Source organism: Chelonia mydas, chromosome 19 (assembly GCF_015237465.2).
Source record: "Chelonia mydas isolate rCheMyd1 chromosome 19, rCheMyd1.pri.v2, whole genome shotgun sequence".
In the NCBI taxonomy this organism is placed as follows: domain Eukaryota; kingdom Metazoa; phylum Chordata; order Testudines; family Cheloniidae; genus Chelonia; species Chelonia mydas.
In genome coordinates this window covers 19,230,751-19,253,377 of record NC_051259.2, presented here as the reverse complement: position 1 = coordinate 19,253,377, position 22,627 = coordinate 19,230,751, and the positions used below count along the sequence as shown (strand labels likewise).

Genomic DNA, 22,627 nt, shown 5'->3' with positions numbered 1-22,627 from the left:
ATTTCAGATTTAAATAGCTGAAATCAAGAAATTTACCAGTTTAAAAATCCTATGACCATGAAATTGACCAAAATGGATTGTGAATTTGATAGGGTCCTACTGGTCACTGCTCACAAGGCATCCATGTGGAACCATCACTCGAAGAAGACAAGGAGGTTACTTGCTGTAGCTGGACGTTCTTTAAGATGTGTGGTTCCTATTTGTATTCCACTGCCCATCCTCCTTCCCCTCTGCTTCGGACTTGGTTACATTGCATTAAGAGGGGAACTAGAGTGGCATCAACTTGCACCGCTCCTTGTACCCTCGGCTGGAAGTACAAGGAAAGACCCTCCGCTGGACAACGGACGCTGTGTGGGGGAAACTTCCCAGACTTGGGCACGTAGTGCACGTGCATACCACATTCGGAATACAGAGAGGGACCACACGTCTTGAAGAGCCTCCAGTTACAGTAAGTAACTTCCTCTTTTAGATGGAGATTTTTCACATGTACCTAACTGATTTGGGGGCATGTATTTAATTGGCATGTTCTACATACGCCACTTACCAGTGAGTTTGAACTGGTGAGGTAAGATGAAAGTCTCTGTATCTCATTGCAGTGAAGATTACTCCTGGGGGAATTCTGCACCAAAAAATTTAAAATTCTGCCCACATTTTAAATTTCTGTGTATTTTATTTGTCAATATAACACAATATAATCACTCTAGTTTCAATTATTTTGGTAATTTTATTTCAAAATACCTGTCAGCAAGTGTGTCAGCAATATAGATAACAAAAAAGATCCCCCAGGAGTGTAGAGAGTTAAAGAAACCCCTATGGTAGCAGTTCTCAACCAGCGGTCTGGGGCCCCCTGGGGGGCTGTGAACAGGTTTCAGGGAGTCTGCCAAGCAGGGCCGGCATTAGACTTGCTGGGGTCCAGGGCGGAAAGTTGAAGCTCCGCCATGTGGGGCAGAAGCCCAGGGCCCCAAACCCCACCACTTGGGACTGAAGCCGAAGCCTGACCAACTTAACTTCACAGGGCCCCCTTTGGCATGGGGCCTCTGACAATTGCTGTGCTTGCTACCCTCAAACACCAGCCCTGGCTTTTATATGCAGAAAACCGGTTGTTGTGGCATGGGTGGGCCATGGAGTTTTTATAGCATGTTGGGTGTGCCTTGGAAAGAAAAAGTTTGAGAATACCTGGACCCAGCTCCTTTACTGTCCCCCTGGGGGACGCGGTGCAGTGCAGCTCTGCCCTTCCTCACCCTTTGCCAGAGCTGGGTCTCATGGGCCCTCTCCTATCACCAGGAGAATGAGGATCAAGCTGACAGCCAGGGTGCGCAGAGCCTCCATCCCCACTGGGCTGGGCACTCCACTTACTGCGATCCAGGTTCTGCAGAGCTCAGCAGCCCCTAGTGGCAACCAGTAGCTCTGCAGCCCCGAATCTGCAGGGAAAACATGGAAATCTGCATAAATTCTGAATTGTGCAGTGGTGCAGAATTCCCCCAGGAGTAGAAGATGCACATCTGTAATGGGAAAATTAAAACTTAATTGTGATCCTTTATAATATTTCCAGGGCATTGTAGAATGTGGCAAAAATAGGTGAGACCTTTTCATACTGAAGGATCCCCACTGAATTTCAAATTTGTCTTGCTTCTCCCCTCTTGGAGAGATCACAGCCGGAAGGCAGAGGATCTTCCACTATGTTCCTGAGCTGTTTTGGACAAAAGGTTCTTGTCTGTCCCCTTTTTTGGTCACAATCATGCATTCTGCTCATCTGCAGGGATTCAGACTCGCTCAGTAATTTTAATGCCTCTCAACTGCTCTAATCTGGAATCAGACGGCATTTCTGCTTTGGGCTGAAAGATGTTAAATGACCACGAGAAGGTCTGAACACCTGCGGTGAGCATTTACTCTTGCTGAATACACAGTCTGGTGGATTGGGAGAGGAGGTGTGATTAAAAAGAGAGGTGAGGCAGACCTGGCAGGTTGCACTGCATATGGAATAGGGTCCCCAGTATCGACTGTCCTTAATCTTAGTTAGAATTGAAAAGACATAGTTAGGTGTCTTTTGCCCTCTCTGCTGTTGTGCAGTTGTTCGCTATTGTATGTTTGCTCCCTGTCTTGTTTTAAATTTCTCAGGTTCTATTCTGCAACCTAATTGATTTCCCTAAATCTAGATGTTTGACTGTTAAAATTTCTGCAGACTTAATTTAATGCCTGTAATTGCTAGTTATACCTCCTTGTATCTCCACAATAAGTTCTCTGCCTTGTTGGTGTTTTCATCCTTCTAGTATTTGTAGAATCTTACCTTTTGTGTCCCTCCCCCCCCTTTTACATTAATAATCAATTAGCCAAGCATTAGGTATTTAGCCATTTTAATCATTCATCTCTAGTCTCTCCTTCCAATCCCCTGATAATTATTGTTGCTCCTCTCTGAACTCCCTCTGATTTGTCAATATCTTTCTGGTAAAGTGATGTCAAGAATTGGGTGCAATGTTTGAGACAGTCATGCCAGAGCAGTACACAGAGGGAGTTTTACATCCCTATCCTGGGCTATTTGTGTGTGAAGCCCCATTCATATAGCCTTTTTTTTTTTTTTTTTTTTTTTTTTGCTGTTATGTACTATTGGAGAGACATAGTTACTTTGCTGTATCTCTGCCCCAGATCTGTCAGAATTTACTACTTCCCTTGAGTCTGTGTGTTTTAGATAAGTTTTCCCTAAATGTATTTATCTGCATTTTTCCAAGCTGCATATTTTTTAATTTTCGTCCCATATTTCAAACCTCTGTCATTTTGCATTATTTGTCCTCATTGGTGTTTGCATTTACTCCCAATTTAATATCAGCTGTGAGTTTAATTACTATATTGTTGACTTCCTCTTCTAGACTATCATGGAAGATAATCTGGTGTTCAATACTGCCTTCATCCAATCTCTAATTCACTATTTTTCTATGCTTTTGTTGTTTCTACAGCCAATATCAGTCAACGTTGTTCAATGCAAGACTATGAAAATAAATTTTAAGGGCTGTCTTTCAAAATATAACATTAAATTAAATCCCGTACTAAAATTCAAATATAATAACGGCTTTCCTTTCATCTGCTAATCTAATAATTATTTGGCAAGATCTATTCTGAACAAAATCTTACAGTGCTGTTTATTCTCTAAATATTCAGGCCTAGTGATTTGGGGTACTTCAATTTTTGGGCAAAAAACTTAAGATGCCTTAGAGGAGCCTGATTTTTCAGACAGCACTGAGCACCCATCCTCTGAAGTCATATTGGAGTGACACTTGCCCCCATTGGAGCATCTCTCCCGTTTAGGGGACTGCCTTCCTGTTATCCAGCAGGCTTGGAAACTGACCACCACGGAAAAGTGGGTCATGGAGGTCATAACATCTGACTGTACCATCCGTTTTACATCATGCCCTCTCATCCCCACCTCCTTCCCCATCCCTCTTCAGGACCTGTCTCTCGAGTTTGTGTTAAGGCAACAGTTTGACTCTCTCCTCCAGCTAGAAGCAATAGAACTGATCCCTTCCCCCCACAAGACAAGAAGTTCTACTCAGAGTATTTCCTTGTGCCAAAGAAGGAGGGAGGCCGATCTAAGACACTTAAAGCACATGAAGCCTTAAAGGTTCAGGATGGTGACTCTGGCAACTATAATTCTCTTATTGGAGGAAGGGGATTGGTTTTCAGCCCTGACCTACAAGATACCTATTTTCATATATCAATTAAGCCCATCACACAAGAAATACCTGCACTTTATTGTAGGCCAGGATAATTTCCAATACCTTCTTAGTTGCCCTCACTTTTGCTTGTAGAGTTGGGTAAATTGGGGCCTTAATGGCAGACCCTTTATGGTATTCTTCAGGGGTAAAGTCTCCTTACACCCACATCCTAAATTCCTATAGAAAGTTCTGTAGGATTTCCACCTTAATCAATCCATCCATCTACCAGTATATTTTCTGAAACCTCATAATTCTCAACAGGAATCCTATTCGCATACCCTGGATGTTAGAAGAGTTTTGGCCTTCTATTTGGATAGGACCAGGCAATTCTGAAGATCTCTTAGGCTCTTCATCTCCATCATAGATAGAGGCCAGGGATTCTCTGTCTCTCCTTAGAGACTGTCAAAATGGATATCTGGTTGTATTGTCACTTATGAGACCGCAGGTGCTCAACCCCCTCATGCAGCGATAGCACATTTGGCCAGTTCTCAGGCAACATCTTACAACATTACTGAAGAATGTAACAATTTCCAAAATAGGTAGGACTGCTACCTGGGTTTCAATAAATATCTTTACCCAACTTTATGCCCTTATCCAGGCTGCCAGATCCGATGCGACCCTCTGTTCTGCAGTATTATCTTTAGTTCTGGACGGTTTTCTGAAGCTCCCGCCTCCTCCTGGCAGAATACTGCTTGGAAGTCCCCTGAGGTGGAGCACTCATAGGGACACTACTAGAAGAAGAAGAAGAGGTTTCTCACCTTGTGCTCTATCTGTGGTTCTTTGAGATGTGTGTCCTTATGGGTGCTCCACTCCCATCTTCCTTCCCCTCCGCTTTAGAGTGTTCCCTAAGGGATGTTGGGTAGAGAAGGAACTGGGGGTGGTTTGCCCACGTACTCCTATATAACCTCGGTGTCTGGCAGGAGGCGGCTTAGGTTACATGTGTGGGCCCAACAGATGCTGCTAGCTGAAAATGTCTGATCAAGGATTGAGAGGCACATGCACACCTGAAGTGGAGCACTCACAGGAAGAAAAGCAGTTACTGTACAAGGTCAATAACCTCTTCTTGGGGGGAAATTCTGTGGCCTTTGTTATACAGGGCAGACTAGATTTTTCCCAAAGGGACTTTCTGGCCTTGTAATCTATAAATTAAAACACTGCTTTAAAGGGACACAGTTCAGTGGAGGGCGGCATGCAAAAAGTGAGCAGGAGGCTCCAGGTCACTCTGCCTCCTCTTGTTCTTCTCCCTTTCAGTGTTTAGCTGAGTTGGGTTCAAACTCATCAGGTGTGTTAGATGGCTCGAAGAAGCTGAGCTCCCAGGTGCAATTGTTCTCACTGCTCTGAACTTGGCCCAGGGAGGGGAATGGCATCTGGGAGCATGGCTGTGGAGGTACAATGAGGAACATATGCTGGTGATCCCAGTACCCTATATTCTTCTTCGAGTGGTTTCTCATGTTGATTCCATGATAGGTGTGCACACACCCATGTGCACAGTCAGAATTTTTTGCTTTAGCAGTATCTGTAGGGCCAGCCCTGGCGCCCTCTGAAGTCCTGCTCTCATGTACCAGTATGTGAGGCGCCGCCGGCCCTATGCCTTGTCAGTTTCTTCTTACTGCTTGTGACGGTCGTCAGAGCGCCTTTCCTCTTGTATCCGCAAGTGTGATAACGTTTTTTTCTTCATTACTCACTGTTCTTCTCTTGTACATAGTTTATTTTAGTTAATAAGTAGTGTTAGTTAAGAGTACCCAAAAGGACGGGGCATGCCCCAGTTCCCGGGCTTCAAACCGTGCTCAGCTTGCCATAAGCTGATGCCGGTTAGCAACCCTCACAATGGCTGCCTGAAATGTTTGGGGGAGACACACATAAAGGAGATGTACAGAATTTGCAAAAACTTTAGGCCAAGGACCCAGAAAGGAAGGTAAATATGCCTAAAAGCCCTCCTCATGGAGGCTGCACTTCGTCCAGTATCGGAGCCATCCCGCTTCAACTCGACTCTGAGCATATCTGCATCGGTGCGAGTGAAAGAGTGTGGTGAGCAAAGGACCCTGTATGGACCACCTGCCCACCCTGGATCATCATGGGGCCACTTCGACGTCGAAACTCCTGAGCCCTCCCAGAGATGCAAAGAAGTTAGACCTTTTTGGGAGAAAGGTTTATTCAACAGCCAGTATCCAGCTCCGGGTGTCAAACCATCAGGCCCTGTTGGGGAGATACAATTTTAATTTGTGGGACTCCCTCAGTAAGTTCAGAGACTCCCTTCCACAGGACTCGGTCTGCAGTATGCATCCATTCTGGAGAAGGGCAAGGCAGTGGCTAGAGGCTCTCTCCAGGTGGCGTGGAATGCTGCTGACTCTGCAGCCAGAGTTGTAGCCTCTGCTGTGGTCATGAAGTGCATTTCGTGTCTGCAATCCTTGGGGCTCTCCCAGGAGATGCAGTTATCTGTTCAGGACCTCCCATTTGAAGGGAATGCTCTCTTCTCGGAGCAGACTGATGCTAAGCTGCACGGCCTGAAGGACTCTCAGACTAAGTTACGTTCGCTGGGCCTTTACATGCCGTAAACTGTTCGGAATCAGTACCGGCTACCTCCACCGCCCAGCTCTTGGGGGCTGCTGCGACAAGGCACCAATAAGAGAAAGGAATGGGATAAAGGGTTTAAATGCTATCGTCGTGCTTCATCCTCCTCGCCTGCCCAGTCTGGTCCTGCAGGGCGGCCATGGTAGGCATTTTGATGGTGCGCTCACGGACAGTGCCCCAGTCTAACTTCAGAATCACCCCACCTCCCCATCCCCCATTTGTTTTTGAACCGGTTGTGTCCTTTCCTGGCTGCATGGGCCTGATTGACGTCAGATAGTTGGGTGCTCAACACAATAGCATCGGGCTGTACCCTACAGTTTTCTGCCATCCCTCTTCAGGGACCCTTCTAGGAACTCCTTGTTCAGGAAGTGGAAACCCTCCTACGGCTAGGGGCAGTAGAGGAGATCCATCAAGACATGAGGGGGGAAAGGGTTCTGTTCTTGATATTTCCTAATCCTGAAGGCCAAACAGGGCCTCAGACCCATTCTAGGCCTGCGTTGCCTTAACAAATATCTCAAGAAGTTGAAGTTTTGCGTGGTGTCCCTGGCCTCCATCATCCACTCCCTGGATCCAGGAGACTGGTACACTGCCCTTGACTTAAAGGACGCCTGTTTTTTATATATCCATTTTCCATGAACACAGAAACTCCATTTTATGTTGGGCCAACACCATCTCCAATTCACGGTGCTGCCCTTTGGCCTCTCGTCCACCCCATGGGTTTTCACAAAGTGCATGGTGATAGTGGCTACTTACCTGAGACGCTGAGGAGTACAGATTTACTTGTATTTCGATGACTGGCTCGTCAAGAGAAGGTCACGGGCCCAGGTGCAAAGAAGCCTCGATCTGGTGCACCCCACCTGTCGGGATCTGGGCCTGCTGATAAACGAGCAGAAATCAACTCTGACCCCCCTTCAGCAGATAGAGTTCATAGGAGCGATCCTTGACTCTACACAGGCCAAAGCCTTTCTGCCAAAGTCCTGTTTCCAGGCCATTTCAAGCTTGATCTTCCACATGAGAGACCCCCCCTCTCACGACTGCCCGCATGTGCCTCAAGCTGTTGGGCCATATGGCAGTTTGTACTTATGTGGTCCGGCATGCGCAACTCCATTTCAGACTCCTGTAGGTGTGGCTGGTGTTGGTCTACCTTCCCAACAGACACTATCTAGCCCGGGTGGTCATGGTACCGGAATACATCCAGTCGCCCCTGGAATGATGGATGGACCCCAGTTTGGTATTGGAAGGAGTTCCCTTCAGTGGTTTTGGTCTCCTATGCTTCAGACCTGGGTTGGGGAGCTCAACTTTGCAGACATGGTCGCTGGTCGCAGGAAGATAGCTCTCTAAACGTAAACATCAGGGAGCTCAGGGCAATACTCTTGGCCTGTCATGCATTCCTCCTCCCCCTGATGGGCAAGATGGTTCAAATCCTAAACAGACAATACCAACGCAATGGTCTATATCAGCAAGTAAGGCAGAGCCCGCTCATCAGCCCTTTGCCAACAGGCTCTCTGGTTATGGGGCTTCTGTGTGCAGCATGCCATTCATCTGGTGGCCTTCCACCGCCCTGGGGCCAGGAACGTGCTAGCAGATCACCTCAGCAGGACCTTCTCGTCTCACTCTGAGAGGTCATACCCAGAAGTGGCCAGTGTGATCTTCCAGAGGTCGGGGACTCCCTGTTCTGTCTGGATGCGAATAGGTCCACCTGGGAAGTGCCACAACTTCTGTTCAATTCGTGGGCTCAACAAAAGCTGCCTTTCCGATGCAGTTTTACTCCCATGGTCAGGGTCCTCGTGAAGATCAAGTGGGACAAGGCGAAGGTAATCCTGATAGTGCCGGCGTGGCCCCGCCAGCACTGGTTCGGGAAGCTGTTGGCGCACTCGATAGTGGAACCTATAGAACTACCACTCTGGATGGACTTACTCTCCCAGAACCATGGCTGACTGCTGTACCGAACCTCGCAGCCCTGCACCTGACAGCATAGCTGCTGCTGGGCTAAATGTGGAAGAGCAAGCATGCTCGGCACAAGTTCAGCAGGTCCTGGTGGGTAGCAGAAAATCCTCAACCAGGGCGACCTACCTAGCCAAGTGGAAATGTTTTGCATGTTGGGCCTTGGACTGGAATCTTTTGCTTGACCAGGCATCGCTACAGTTGATTCTGGACTACCTTTTGCATATCAAGCACCAACGCCTGATCCTTTCATCAGTTAGTCCCCTTGGCAGCCTCCAATCCAGGGCAGGTCGGTTTTTTCCCATCACATGACGGTCAGGTTTCTGAAAGGTCTGGAGCAACTTTACCCTCAAGTTCGTGACCCTGTCCCACCTTGGGACCTGAATCTAGTACTGTCAAAGCTCACAGTGCCACCCTTTAAGCCATTGGCCTCTTGTTCCCTCCTACTCCTCTCATGGAAGGTCTCCTTCCTGATAGCAATCACTTCGGCCCAAAGGGTCTCTGAAATCAGAGCACTTATGTCAGAGCCACCCTACACAATGTTCTATAAGGACAAAGTCCAAGTGCGACCACATACAGCTTTTTTACTGAAGGTGTCGCAGTTTCACAACAATCAGGACATATTTCTGCAAGTCTTTCCACCAAAACCTCGTAAATCTGGTGAGGAGCGCAGGTTGCATACTCTGGATGTTAGGTGAGTACTGGCCTTTTACATTGAAAGAGCTAAGCCGTTCTATAAGTCAGCGCAGATTTTTGTCATAGTAGCAGGCAGAATGAAAGGTCTACCTGTTTCTGCTCAAAGAATCTCTTCCTGGATAACAGTCTGCATCAAGTTTTGTTATGAACAGGCAAAAGTGTCACCACCAGCGATTGTAAACTGCCCATTCCACCAGAGCACAGGCTTCATCATCAGCTTTCTTTGCCCAAGTGCCAATTCAAGACATCTGTAGAGCCTCTATGTAGTCATCTATCCATACTTTTGCATCTCATTATGCCATCACCCAGCAGGCCTGGGATGATGTGAGCTTCGGTAGAGCAGTGTTGCAAACTGCTAATCCGTGAACTCTGAGCACACCTCCAGGGATACTGCTTGTGAGTCACCTAGCATGGAATCGAAATGAGCAAGCACTCGAAGAAGAAAAAACAGTTATTAAACTTTCATAACAGCTGTTCTTTGGGATGTGTTGCTCGTGTCCATTCCATGACCCGCCCTCCTTGCCCCTCTATCAGAGTTGCTGGCAAGAAGGAACTGAGAGAGGGCGTAGGGCTGGTGGCGCCTCATATATTGGTGCATGAGTACGGGACTCCAGAGGGCACCAGAGCCGGCCCTATAGATACCACTAAGGCAAAAATTCTGACAACAGTGCACGTGGGCAGATGCACACCTAGCATGGAATGGACATAAGCAACACATCTCGAAGAACAACAGTTACAAAAGGTAGGTAACTGTTTTTGGTCCAGGGGCTGCAGAACACGGTTGAGAGTGCTGGATTGTCTGGGTGCCTGCTAGCTGCATGCACTGCAGCAAAGCATTCTGCTTCTGTATCGCCTCTAGGAGTTGATTCTGCATGCCCCTGTCTTTCTTTTTAGTGTTTCTGGCGACTACAATGCACTGTCTGGATAGCTCCCGGTCTCTCTTTCCTCTCTGACCTCAAATACTACCTCAGTTTTGGGGGGCATTCTGCAAGGAGGTCTGTTAACATTTTATTGCAGGTTCTCAGTTTCATCCCCCTCAAGTTAGCGAGCTGCTCAGCTGTTGATAAAGTCCCTGTCCTTGACGGTCTGGCTGCTGCAGGTGCCAGGGCTAGAAGACGAGGGGAGAAAAACAAGTAGTTGTTGTTCATATTCCAGAGAATCAATTACAGCATTTTAAATATATTTCTTATTTCACCTCTCTGAGCTTTTCCCCAGAATTGGGGGGTCCTCAGAGATGGTAAGTGGTATGTGTGGGGGATCTAGAATGGAATTTTTGTATCTGCAGTGTACGCTGTTTGCATTTGCAGTTGTGTCCTGGAGGCTGTGGGGTGTTGGAAATGGTTTCCAGTTTGACTTTGCAATTTTGTTGTGCCTTAGAGGTGCTTACATGATATCAGAGTTTAGTGAGGGACATCTGGGCGCAATCTGGATAGTAATCCCCTCTGTATCCCCTGTAGGCTGTCCTGACTGCCGATGATGATACACTACCTCTGAATGGCCTTATTCAAAAAAGCAAAGAGCAGACCAGCGAGAGAGACTGTGAAGTTAATCATCATGATGCCTCCCCCGCCCCCCAATGTGGGCAAGCCCTAAGAGAGGTTTTTGCCAAATCCTCAGCTACTGTCCCTGCCCCCGTCTACTTACACTAGACAAGGTACTCCTGACATGACCACAACTTCCCTTACTCCTCATCCTCAGAGGAATGTAGTCCTCCCCTGTGCATGCCCCATCATCTCCATGGTTAGTGCACTGGAAGTCTGGAAGGGAGTTCAGGAATTTATCCCTTAGGGATGCCATAAAGTCTTCTGGTTCGCACAGGGAACAGCCTGGCTGATACCTGCTCATGTGTCCTCCCCTTCACTACCCTTATCAACCATTACCCTATTGGTCCTCTTGGAGTGGGAATCCATATTCAGGAGAAAGCCTCCACAGTCCCAAGGGCCAGATCTCCTTCGCCTAGGGAGCAGATACAACCTTCCTAAACTTCTTGCTTGATTAAACCCCAACTAATGGAAGGTGAGGATGATTACTCCCCAGAACAGGAACATGCAGCACCACCTCCCATTTTATATTCCTCTCTGGATGAGGCCCTCTGCAACTTCAATGGACTTCCAAGACCTAATGAAGACAGTGCTGGATATCCTTGTTATACAGGAGGCCAGACTACATGATCACAATGGTGCCTTCTTGCCTTGGAATCTATGAATCTATCCAGAAGAAGCAGCACAATCTTCTCAACATCCTCCAGACTGAGATTCCAGGGAAACTGGTGATGCCCACAAATCAAAAGCTTCTCTCACATGCCATGACAATCTGGCATGTGCCAGCTTCAATTCTTGCTACTTCCAAGAGTACTTAACCTCCCTATCAAGTGCCTTCAGGTATTTCTACCAGTATCCTGTGCTGGGCTCCCTTGTGGTTCAAGCAAAATCCATAGAGCAGGGTCTACCAAAGTCCACCCTTCGCACGAAGAACCCAAAAAAGTTAGTTTTTTGTCTTGAAGGTTTACTTGTTGATGAGCCTGCAAATGAGAGTACCCAGCTACCAATCTCTACTCTCAAAATGTGACTTTTTAATCTGGAAAGGGGTCTCTAACTTTGTGGGCAAACTACCAGAAGAATACCGGGAGGAGATGAAATCCCTCATATCCTAAGGTCAGCTCATGACCAGAACATCACTTGAAGCTGCACTGGATACATCTAACACAGCACTGAGAATGATGACCGTTCCCTTTACTATGAGGTGGTCCTCCTGGCTACAGGCATCTGAGATTCTGAAGGAGGTTCAGGTGCCCATTGGGGACCTCCAGTTTGAGGGCAATGAGCTATTCAACAGTGGTATTGAGGAGATGCTCTATACACTTAAAGATTTGCAAATGACCTTGCAATCATAGAATATCAGGATTGGAAGGGACCTCAGAAGGTCATCTAGTCCAACCCCCTGCTCAAAGCAGGACCAACCCCAACTAAATCATCCCAGCCAGGGCTTTGTCAAGCCTGATCTTGAAAATCTCTAAGGAAGGCGATTCCACCACCTCCCTAGGTAATCCATTCCAGTAATTCACCACCCTCCTAGTGAAAAAGTTTTTCCTAATATCCAACCTAAACCTCCCGCATTGCAACTTGAAACCATTACTCCTTGTTCTGTCATCTGCTACACTGAGAACAGTCTAAATCCATCCTCTTTGGAACTCCCTTTCAGGTAGTTGAAAGCAGCTATCAAATCCCCCCTCATTCTTCTCTTCCCCAGACTAAATAATCCCAGTTCCTTCATAAATCATATGCTCCAGCCCCCTAATCATTTTTGTTGCCCTCTGCTGGACTCTTTCCAATTTTTCCACATCCTTCTTGTAGTGTGGGGCTGAAAACTGGACACAGTACTCCAGATGGCCTCACCCATGCCAAGTAGAGGGGAATGATCACGTCCCTCGATCTGCTGGCAATGCTCCTACTTATACAGCCCAAAATGCCATTAGCCTTCTTGGCAACAAGGGCACACTGTTGACTCATATCCAGCTTCTCGTCCACTGTAATCCCTAGGTCCTTTTCTGCAGAACTGCTGCCTAGCCACTCAGTCCCTAGTCTGTAGCAGTGCATGGGATTCTTCTGTCCTAAGTACAGGACACTGCACTTGTTCTTATTGAACCTCATCAGATTTCTTTTGGCCCAATCCCCTAATTTGTCTAGGTCCCTCTGTATCCTATCCCTACCCTCCAGCGTATCTGCCGCTCCTCCCAGTTTAGTGTCATCTGCAAACTTGCTGAGGGTGCAGTCCATACCATCCTCCAGATCATTAATGGAAATATTGAACAAAACTGGCCCCAGGACTGACCCTTGGGGCACTCTGCTTGATACCGGCTGCCAACTAGACATGGAGCCATTGATCACTACCCGTTGAGCCCGATGATCTAGCCAGCTTTCTATCCACCTTCTAGTCCATTCATCCAGCCCATACTACTTTAGCTTGCTGGCAAGAATACTGTGGGAGACCGTATCAAAAGCTTTGTTAAAGTCAAGGAATAACACGTCCACTGCTTTCCCCTCATCCATAGAGCCAGTTATCTCGTCATAGAAGGCAGTTAGTTTAGTCAGGCATGACTTTCCCTCGGTGAACCCGTGCTGACTGTTCCTGATCACTTTCCTCTCCTCGAAGTGTTTCAATCTCTGGGACTGTACATTCTAGCACTGCAGCTGAAGTCACAGAGTCACCAGCCTTTCTATAGGCAAATATCCTCACCAAATACTACCCTCAGCAAAAATACACAAAGCCTCCCAAGGAAGAGACCGAGATTTCTGGAATCAATCCTCTCCTGCTTCCTCAGCTACTTCACTGCCTGGCACGTCCAACAGGCAACAAATGTGATGTCTGCGCTGAAGGCCTAACTTGACCATTTCAACCACTTACAAGGTGCCTGGGCTAGGATGACTGTTTGGCCCTCAAGGTCATGAGCGAGGGGTATCTCATCTGGTTTCAGGTGGTTCCAACCCCCTTTTCCCAACCTTGTTCCGGGACCCTTCTCATAAGGCACCATTGGAGCAGGAGTTACCTAGAAAAGATTCCTCTGGTCTTATTAGACTTTATTCCACTAAGGCTCAGGCAGCCTCTGCTATCTGTTTGGATAACATTTTCCATACCTTAGAGCATGCAGGGATGTATGTAGATCAGCCGTGCGGAGCTAGGTCCACAGACTTTCTACTTGCTGTTCCCCCGTCCAAGCTTCCAGATTGGATGCTGATTTTGGTAGGGCTGTCCTGCAATCACTCTTCAAGTAGCACTCCTCTTGCCCATCTCCAAGCAATTGGGCAACTGTGTGTTAATCACCAAGAATGGAATCTATGGACAATCACTTGGAGAGAATGCTTACCTATCTTACAGTAACTGTGGTTCTTTGAGATGTGTTATCCACACGGAGTCCATGTCTTGCTCTCCTTCCCCACTGATTTGGAGTTCTGCTACTGTAGGATTCTTTATTGGCAAAGGACCTGAGTGATGGTTGAAGTTGGCTTTGGGGAACAAGAGGGCAGCCAAGGGACAGGTGCAGCCACAGATGGATTGCTTTTCAAAAAGAATCCAGTATTGATGCACATGAGGAACATATGCACCAAAAGTGAAAGCTGCAGACAATACATCTTGAACCACAGTTATTGTAAGGTAAGTAACCATTCTTTCTGTTTTACTAGGAATGTAAATAAGAATTCAAGGACTGTGATAGCAAATGTCACACATTTCCTTTTCGTAAGATAAGTATTAATAACTACTAATTTACTCCAATCTTTAGTATATCCCTGTATTTTCATGAGTTTTGAAAACTCATCAGTGAGAGACCAGATTTTTGAGTGTGCTCAAGTTGTCTAACTATTTTCCTTTCCTGCTCTTCTTCCTCCACAGTTATTTGATGAGGCCTTCCTTACTAGCTAATTATTTCATTCTTTTTTCTTAACATGGATTTTAATCTCCTCTACAGATCCACACTTCTCATCCTACCTTCTTGCTTGTCTTTGAATTTTCAAGCAGTTTGTCTTATGACAGAACGGGTTTATATGTGTAACTGTAGATGGACGTTAGACTGATACTATAGTGTACCTGCACTGCTAATCCAGATGACTCTCTAGTTCCAAGCAACCTTCCTAATTTAATCATAGTCTGTGAAACATTCAATGTGCTAGATATCCAGACCGTTAAGAGTGCCTACAAGAATGTATAATCAAGACCATAGTTGGTGTGGTAACTTGGGTTGTAATGTTGGGCGTTTATATTCAGTAAGTATAGTTCAGTGACATTGTACCTGGCATAGTTCAGTGACATTGTATTGACAAACATGCAAATGAGGCTTACAACCTATTATGGATATTAAAGATCCCGTGGCACTTTCTGCAAGGGTTCACACTTTTAAATAAAAAGAATTTCCCTACCAAATTCTCCCTACATTTTTAGTTAGGGAGTTCTTTCTCACATCTTGTTCTAAACTATTGTGTGGTGGTATGTACTGTTACCCAGTGGGTGAAGTGATCTCTGTGCCATAGCTTTTTAATCAGGTTGCAAACTACCGTGGGATGCTTTTGTATGGAAAGGCGGTATATAGATAAGTGACTTTGTATTCACTGAATTTTAATAATAGCCTGAGATTTCCCCTCATTAAAAGCTGTACAGAGAATGATTATATTCAGTTTTGGGTCCTCTTAACTCTTGAGTCCTCTCATTTTTAGGTGGTATTATGTTTTGACCGTGTCTTCTGGGATCCAAGTGTCAATTTGTTTGGTCATGTTGGCAGCACTACTGCCAGCAGAGGAGAACTTTTTCTATTCTGGAATCTCTATAAAGGTAAATGTATTGGATGTTCAGTTTTATTGTCATTTTCTTTTTCACAGTAACAGAACTAGAAAAAGCCATTTGATGATGATCATAATAAAACTTAGTGCTTTTCATCAGTAGATTTTAGAAGAAAGTATCACTACCTCCATTTTATAGATGGACAAACTAAGGCAGAGAGGAGTAGTGACTTTCCAAAAGTCAAGCAGATCAGTGGCAGAGCTGGAAATAGTTCAGGTTGTTCTTTGAGTGCTGGTCCCTGTGTGTATTTCACAGTGGGTATTCATAATCTCAATGCGCCCAAGACCAGAAAATTCTAGCAAGTAGTGTCTGTTGGTCTGTGCCAGCATCCCTGCTCTCCTTGTGGTCTGTGCCAAGGGCATTAGGGGTAAAACAGACTGATGCTTCTTCAGTTCCTCCTTACTGCTGAAGTTCAGATAGTAGTTAGTAAGAATCCCCATCCTTCCTCAAGTACTGCAGAAGATTCAGCAGGACAGAACATGAGTCATTCTCACCCTGCTCAAATGGCCCAAGCAGTTCTGGTTCCCAAGTCTCCTGCATACATCCTGGCCACCCATCAGCATTCCCCGCCCGCCCCCCCCCCCCCCCCCCCCCCCCGCCCCCTTGCAGGACTTAGATTATGCCCAGGCTTTAAGAATTGCTTCTTCTGCCCCTACTCCTTTTCTGTCAGTGATGACCATCAGTCTGCCTCTGCTACCTCAGAGAAGCTCCTATCTCTGCTAAGTGCAGTATTGGCTGCTCCTTTCCCAGCTGAACATGTCAGGTACAGGAACTCCACCTTTGGAAGCACCTAATCTAACACGCCATGAGGCCTCAGTCAGATCCACATCAGGGAGAACCCCTGTGTGTGTTGACCTGAGACACAGAGGAGGGCACCTCCTAGCTCAGTCTAGCTCAGGAATGGGAATGCCTAGAGCGAAGGACCCTTTGACGGGGCCTTCTCACAAGAGTGAGAGACGCTCAGGGCATAAAAATAGATCCCCTCCTATATTTAAGAGAAGGGATCCCTAAATAACTCCTTGGACCCAGGACACGAGGATTTAGGTCCTCCTAAGCCTTGTAGCCACTATCAGAAGGCGCGTAAGAGCACAGCTTCTTCAGTATTGCTTCCTGCATCATCATTGACTTTGCTACCAACTAAGCACTGGTAGCCAAAGACCATGAACCATCAGTACCGACTATGACCACATGGTCGGAGGCTCCTTCGTGGGCGGTAGTATGTCAACCATGTAACGAACCACTGATTACTAAGAGTCCCTTTACACTGACTCTGGCAGCATGAGGCAACAAGCTACAGCCTTCTAAGGTGCCAGTATTCTACACCACTCCTGAGGATATCTCCATCTTCATGGATCTGCAATCTCTCCTATTGTCAGGACCGCCTTTCACCAAGTGGAAGTTCATCTCTGATTCCGTCTGCTAGCTCTGGCTTCCCAACATAGATACCAATGCTACTGCCAATGGAATTGGACTCTCATCATCAGGATAGTCAGATGTACCAGTGGAACAATCTTCCCCGCAATGAGGTAGATCAGCCTAAATGAGTTCAAGATTCTCCTACTACCAATCTCATCCATTCAAATGGAGACACACACACGCCCCCCTCAGGACCAGTGGTACCCAAGTCTGTATCTTTATTGACACGATAAAATTCCACATGGTTACCTTGGCATCGATAATACCAGCACTAGAAAGACATAGTTCACAGTTCTCAATATGAAAGACGCATGCTTTCATGTTGATAGTCACCCTTCCTACAGAAGATTTTCAGATTTGTGATAGGTCCTGACTACTGTCAATACAGGATACGTTGGTTCAGTCTAGCAACTGCACCCAGGGTCTTCCCAAAAGTGTTTTCTGTAATACCAGCACATATCAGAGGGGGTAGTTTTACCATCTTCCTGTATCTAGATGGCAAGCTTCTTACAGGCATGACATGTCCAGAAGTGATAGCATCAATCTTGTTGCTGTTCTGTCTCCTACCATCCTTGGGAATCTCTGTGAACATGAAAAAGTCTATTGACTGAAACCTAGACTGTAGATTTCGTAGGAGCAACTTTAGACTCACTCAGGGCAAAGGCTTATCTCTCTACAGACGGACTCTAAGCCAGAAGCAGACTGATAGGTCAGATTATGCAAACCCATGGACATCGGCCTGGATTTGCCTTTTTCTCTTGGGTCACATGACATCATGTACTTAAGTAATGCCATTCACTAGACTTTACCTCCGCTGCCTACAGGGTTGGCTTCACACAGTATATGTCCCAAGCAGATACAGCATGAATACTTTAGTGACAATCCCCATCAAGATAAGAGTATCTCTGAGCTGGTGGAAAGATCATGCACAAGTGTGCATGGGCATTCATTTCCTATCCCCCACACCCAAGAGGACCGTAATCACAGATGCCTCTTTGTAGGGTGGGGACTCACATGGATGATCACACAGCAGATGACCCTTGGGTGCCTCTGGAAACCAGGATGCATGTAAATCTCCTGGAATTCAGAGCAGTGTGACAAGCATGCCATTAATCCAATTTCATCACATTCTCATAATGTCAATCAATATGACAATTGTAATCTACCTTAAAAACTAGGGAGGAGCGAGATCCATTCCCCTGCGTATCGAAGCAGTTAGTTTATGGAACTGGTATATAGAGAACCACTTCATCCCATCAGCACCATACCTCCCAGGAGCCAAGAATTTGCTGGCAGACAGCCTCAGCTAGCACTTTGCCACTGACCAAGAGTGGAAGTTACACAGCTCAGTGGTGAACCGCATTTTCTCTCAGTGGGGAACCCTTCCGCACGCAAACAGGAAATGCAGCATATACAGTTCCAGGGGAGCTCAGGACCACTTTTTAGAGTAGAATGCTCTCTATTCCCTTGACAGACAGTTTGAACTATGCCTTTCCTCCTATCCTCCTGCTTTCTCAGGTAGAATCATAGAAGATTAGGGTTGGAAGAGACCTCAGGAGGTATCTAGTCCAACCCCCTGCTCAAAGCAGGACCAATCCCAACTAAGTCATCCCAGCCAAGGCATTGTCAAGACGAGTACTGCAGAACATTCAACAGGACAGAGTAAGAGTTATTCTTGTGCCCAAATGGCCCAGGCAGTTCTGGTTCCCAGGTCTCCTGCATATGTCGGGCCAGCCGTCCATCATTATTCATCCCTTTCCGGACCTCTTGATTCAAGAGGAAGGCGAGGACAGACATCTCAGCCTAGAAGCTCTTCACCTCATGCTTGGGTGTCAGACCTAGAACATTTATTTCAAAACTTGTCAAACAGTTCTTTTGGATTACCTCCTTACCCTCAAGATGACAGGTCTTTCCCTTAGCTCAATACAGGTTCATCTCTCGGTTCTTAAAGGGGCTGAATTAGAACTTTCCCACCAGTAATAAGACCAACCCCTCAGTTGGATCTTAAGTTAGTATTTGAACCCCTGGCTACCTGTTTGATGCTTTACCTGTCTATGGAGGTTGCTTTCCTTGTTTCCATCACCTCAGTCAGAGGGGTAGGTGAACTGGAAGCCCTCATGGCAGACCCTCCTGTATTTCATAAAGACAAGATCTCACCATGACTGCATCCAAAATTCCCAGCCCTAAAGAAGCTTTGGAATTTCACATAAACTAGACTATCCACTTACCTATGTTCTTTCTAAAGCCCCATACCTCCAGCATTGAGAAAAGACTGCTCCCTCAATGTGAGATGAACTTAGGCATTTTACCAATGGAGAACAAAACAGACCAGAAAGTCACCTAGGCTGTTCTTTGCCAAAATGAAATGAGGTCAAGGACAAGCAATTTCCTACCAGAGGGTCTCCAAGTGGATCTCTGGCTGTATCTTATTGTATCAGTTAGTACACCTTCCTGCTCCACCTGGGGAGTGAGCGCACGCCATGAGAACTTAGGCAGCCTCAGCAGAATCACTTCAAGAAGTATCTCTGCTTCATGTTTGCAAGGCAGCACTATAGTTCCATCCATGCAGGAGACATCACATTTTGGTCCAAGCTTCCTCTGCTGACTCATCCTTTGGGAGAGCAGTTCTGCAAGTGGCCATACCACCTATATACACGCACCCTTCTCTGAGTACTGCTTGTCAGTCACCCACAGTGGAATACACAGCGGGACCAGCACTTGAAGAGGAGGAAAGGAAAGTTACTTACCCTTTGTAACTGGAGTTTTTTGAGATGTATGGTCCCTATCTGTATTCCACTACCTGCCATCCTTCCCTTCTGCTTCAGATCTTCTCTTATTCACAGTAAGAGGAAGAACTGGAGCGTTATTGGCCTGCAGCCCTCATTATGTCCTCAGCACTTACTGAGGCAAGCAGGGGCGCAGACTAACAGACACTACTTGCTAGAATTCTCTAGTCTCAAGTGCATGGACTACACACGTATCCACAGTGGAATACAGGTAGGGAACACACATCTCAAAGAACTCCTGTTACAAAAGGGTAAGTAACTTCCCTTTACCAAGCAATCCGGATCACTCTGTATGACAGTCCTGTCTTCATCATTGTTTACCACTCTGCCAGTCTGTGTCATCAATGATTTTGTCTTTATTTCCAGATCATTCATAAAAGTGTTGACTAGCATCAGGCACAGTACCAGTTCCTCTGGAGCCCCACTAGACACACACCATGATTCCCCATTTTAAAAAAGCAATGGTGTCTTTAATGAGGGCCACCCCCATCTCTTTTACCAACTTAATCTTTCCTAAGCAGGTTATAAACAGTGATATTTAACATTCCCATCATTCGGATTGTCCCAGCTAAGAAACTAACAAAATGTCCATTTTAATTATAATGTAACCTTATCTCACTTATTTCAAAGTGAAGTATTTGCACTGTGGTGGCTTGCCTGGCTCTTGGTGACTTAAGGCCATTTTATAATTTTATTGGGTTTGGTTTGTCCTGAAAATTTAGGTTCTGTTCCACATTTTTCTAAATTAAAGTACTTTATGCATAATTTAAAAAAATCTGCCAGCACCTTGATGCATTGTTTTTCCTCCTCCTCCTTAGCTCCAATTCTCTTAGCCTTAGTAGCAGGAGAAGCAGCTGGGATCATGGAAAACATCAGTGATGATGTCATCGTTGGGCGCTGCCTTGCAATTCTCAAAGGCATCTTTGGCAGCAGTGCTGTCCCCCAGGTACTACTCACGCTCCATTTTGTGTATCAGTCTCTGAGTCCTAGAAAACATAAGAATCCTAGATAATTGATTGTATTATCTACCTGTCTGTGCTAGATATTTATGCCACTCTTTGCATCAGTGTTTGAATGCCTCCATGGTATATGGGAGTGCCAGCTGTTCTTTTCTAGACCTGTTTATGGAGTGAATCTATCAAGACCATAACCATTTTTCAAAATGTCAAAGACATTGTAGGACTTTAGATGGGTTTTGAATTGTTCATTCTCCAGGGCCACACTTAATCTGACAAGTCTTAAAATTGTGTAAACTAAAATGGCCACATGTACATAAATTAATTCAAGAATTCTATCTTTGGACTAGGATCAGGGCAAGGATAGCAATTTTTGTGAAAGAATGACCAATTGTTAATACATTTAGCACAGAGGATCCTAACTGACCTAGCACAATGTTTACATCTTTGATACATTTATCACAATATCCCGGGGTGGCCAACCTGAGCCTGAGAAGGATCCAGAATTTATCAATGTACATTGCCAGAGAGCCACAAGAGTACGTCAGCAGGCCCTACCCCCCCATCAGCTCGTCACCTCCCCCCATTCCCAGCGCCTCCCATCCACCAGGCAGCGCCTCCCCCTCCCTCCCCGCACCTCCTAATCAGCTGTTTTGTGGGGTGCAGGAGGCTCTGGGGGGGAGGAGCGAGGGCACAGCAGGGAAGGGGGCGGGAAGGGGTGGAGTGGGGGCAGGGCCTGTGGCAGAGCCAGGGGTTGAGCAGTGAGCACCCCCCGCCACATTGGAAAGTTGGTGCCTGTAGCTCCAGCCCCAGAGTCGGTACCTGTACAAGGAGCCGCATATTAACTTCTGAAGAGCCGTATGTGGCTCTGGAGCCACAGGTTGGCCATCCTTGCAATATCAGATTCTTCTTCGAGTGCTTGCTCATGTCCATTTCACATTAGGTGTGTAGAGTTCTTGTAAAGTTAGTGTTCATAGATAGTAACTGAGTTAGTTAGCCCTTAGCAATAGTTAGTTTTCTTAGTCCCGTCAGGGACTTAGCTGGGGGACAGGGCATGCCCCGGTCCCCAGACTTTAAGCCCTGCAATCGCTGCAAATGGCCCATGCCCATAAGCAATCCGCATAGTAGCTGTCTCAGGTGCCTCGGTGAAGGGCACGTAAGTTATAAGTGTTGAATCTGCAAGTCCTTTAAACCTAGGACTAAGAAAGAGCTTGAAATCAGACTCCAAGCGCTCCTGATGGAGTCAGCGCTCACTCTGGCCCCGGAGCAAAGGTCCAACTCGGCACCCAGCACCGTGGCATCGGTGTGTGGTGCCCCACCGGCACTGATCCCTGTCCTCAGCCCCAGCCAAGAAATCAAAGAAGCCTGGTAGGGGATGGTCTCCTACTCCCTGCAAGGGGAAGGACAGGGCTGGGGGTGAGCTAAGACCCGCGCTGAGCGGCTCATCTCCCCCGTAGGGAAGTTGGGCCTCAGCTCATGTCGAGCGATGCAACCCACCCCGTTCCTTGCCTGGAAGCCCGGACACAGAGGCGGGCCTTCATCAGCTTCAGGTGCCATGGACACCTGAAGCACTCCAGGCTGCTCAGGAAATCCTGATGCTCCTGGCAGTGCCCAGATCTCGGGGTAAGGCCACCTTGGGACCTTTCCATCCGCCCTCACCCCAACAGTACTGATCCCCATTGTGGGGGACGTCCCGTCACCACTCACCCGCTCGACACTGTCATGCCTCTGAGTTAGGGAGGCAGACGCATTGGAGCCCTCTACAATCACTCACCTCCTTACCAGAACAAGGGTTTCTGTTCCCAAAGGCCAAGGGTGGTCTGCGTCCCTTCCTGGACCTGTGAGACCTCAACAGATACCTAAGGAAGCTAAAGTTTTGCATGGTCTCCCTGGCCTCCATTATCCCCTCCCTGGATCCGGGAGACAGATATGCCCCCCTCGACTTGAAAGATGCATACTTTCACATAGCGATCTTCCCAGGACACACTGGCTTTCTCCGTTTAATGGTTGGTTCAGCCCACTACCAGTTGTGGTCCTTCCGTTTGGCCTCGCTACAGCACCAAGGGTGTTTATCAAGTGCATGGCAGTAGTCGCGGCCTACCTCAGGCATCGTGATATCCCGGTTTACCCGTACCTTGATTACTGGCTGGTCTAAGACAGCTCCAAGGCTCAGGTCCAAAGCGATGTCACTATATTACAAGCCACGTGCCATTCCTTGGGA

General features: G+C 46.8%; 1 protein-coding gene across 6 annotated transcripts in view; it reads left to right on the top strand.

The window, feature by feature from the left end:
• KDM1A (lysine demethylase 1A) overlaps positions 1–22,627 on the top strand; it is a 170,891-nt gene that overhangs the window by 142,006 nt on the left and 6,258 nt on the right. For all 6 annotated transcript variants that reach the window (XM_043532231.1, XM_043532230.1, XM_037881554.2 and 3 more), the window contains 2 exons: positions 15,125–15,239; positions 20,269–20,396. In XM_043532231.1, the coding sequence (XP_043388166.1) occupies positions 15,125–15,239; positions 20,269–20,396 (243 nt within the window). The remainder of the gene's footprint in view (positions 1–15,124; positions 15,240–20,268; positions 20,397–22,627) is intronic.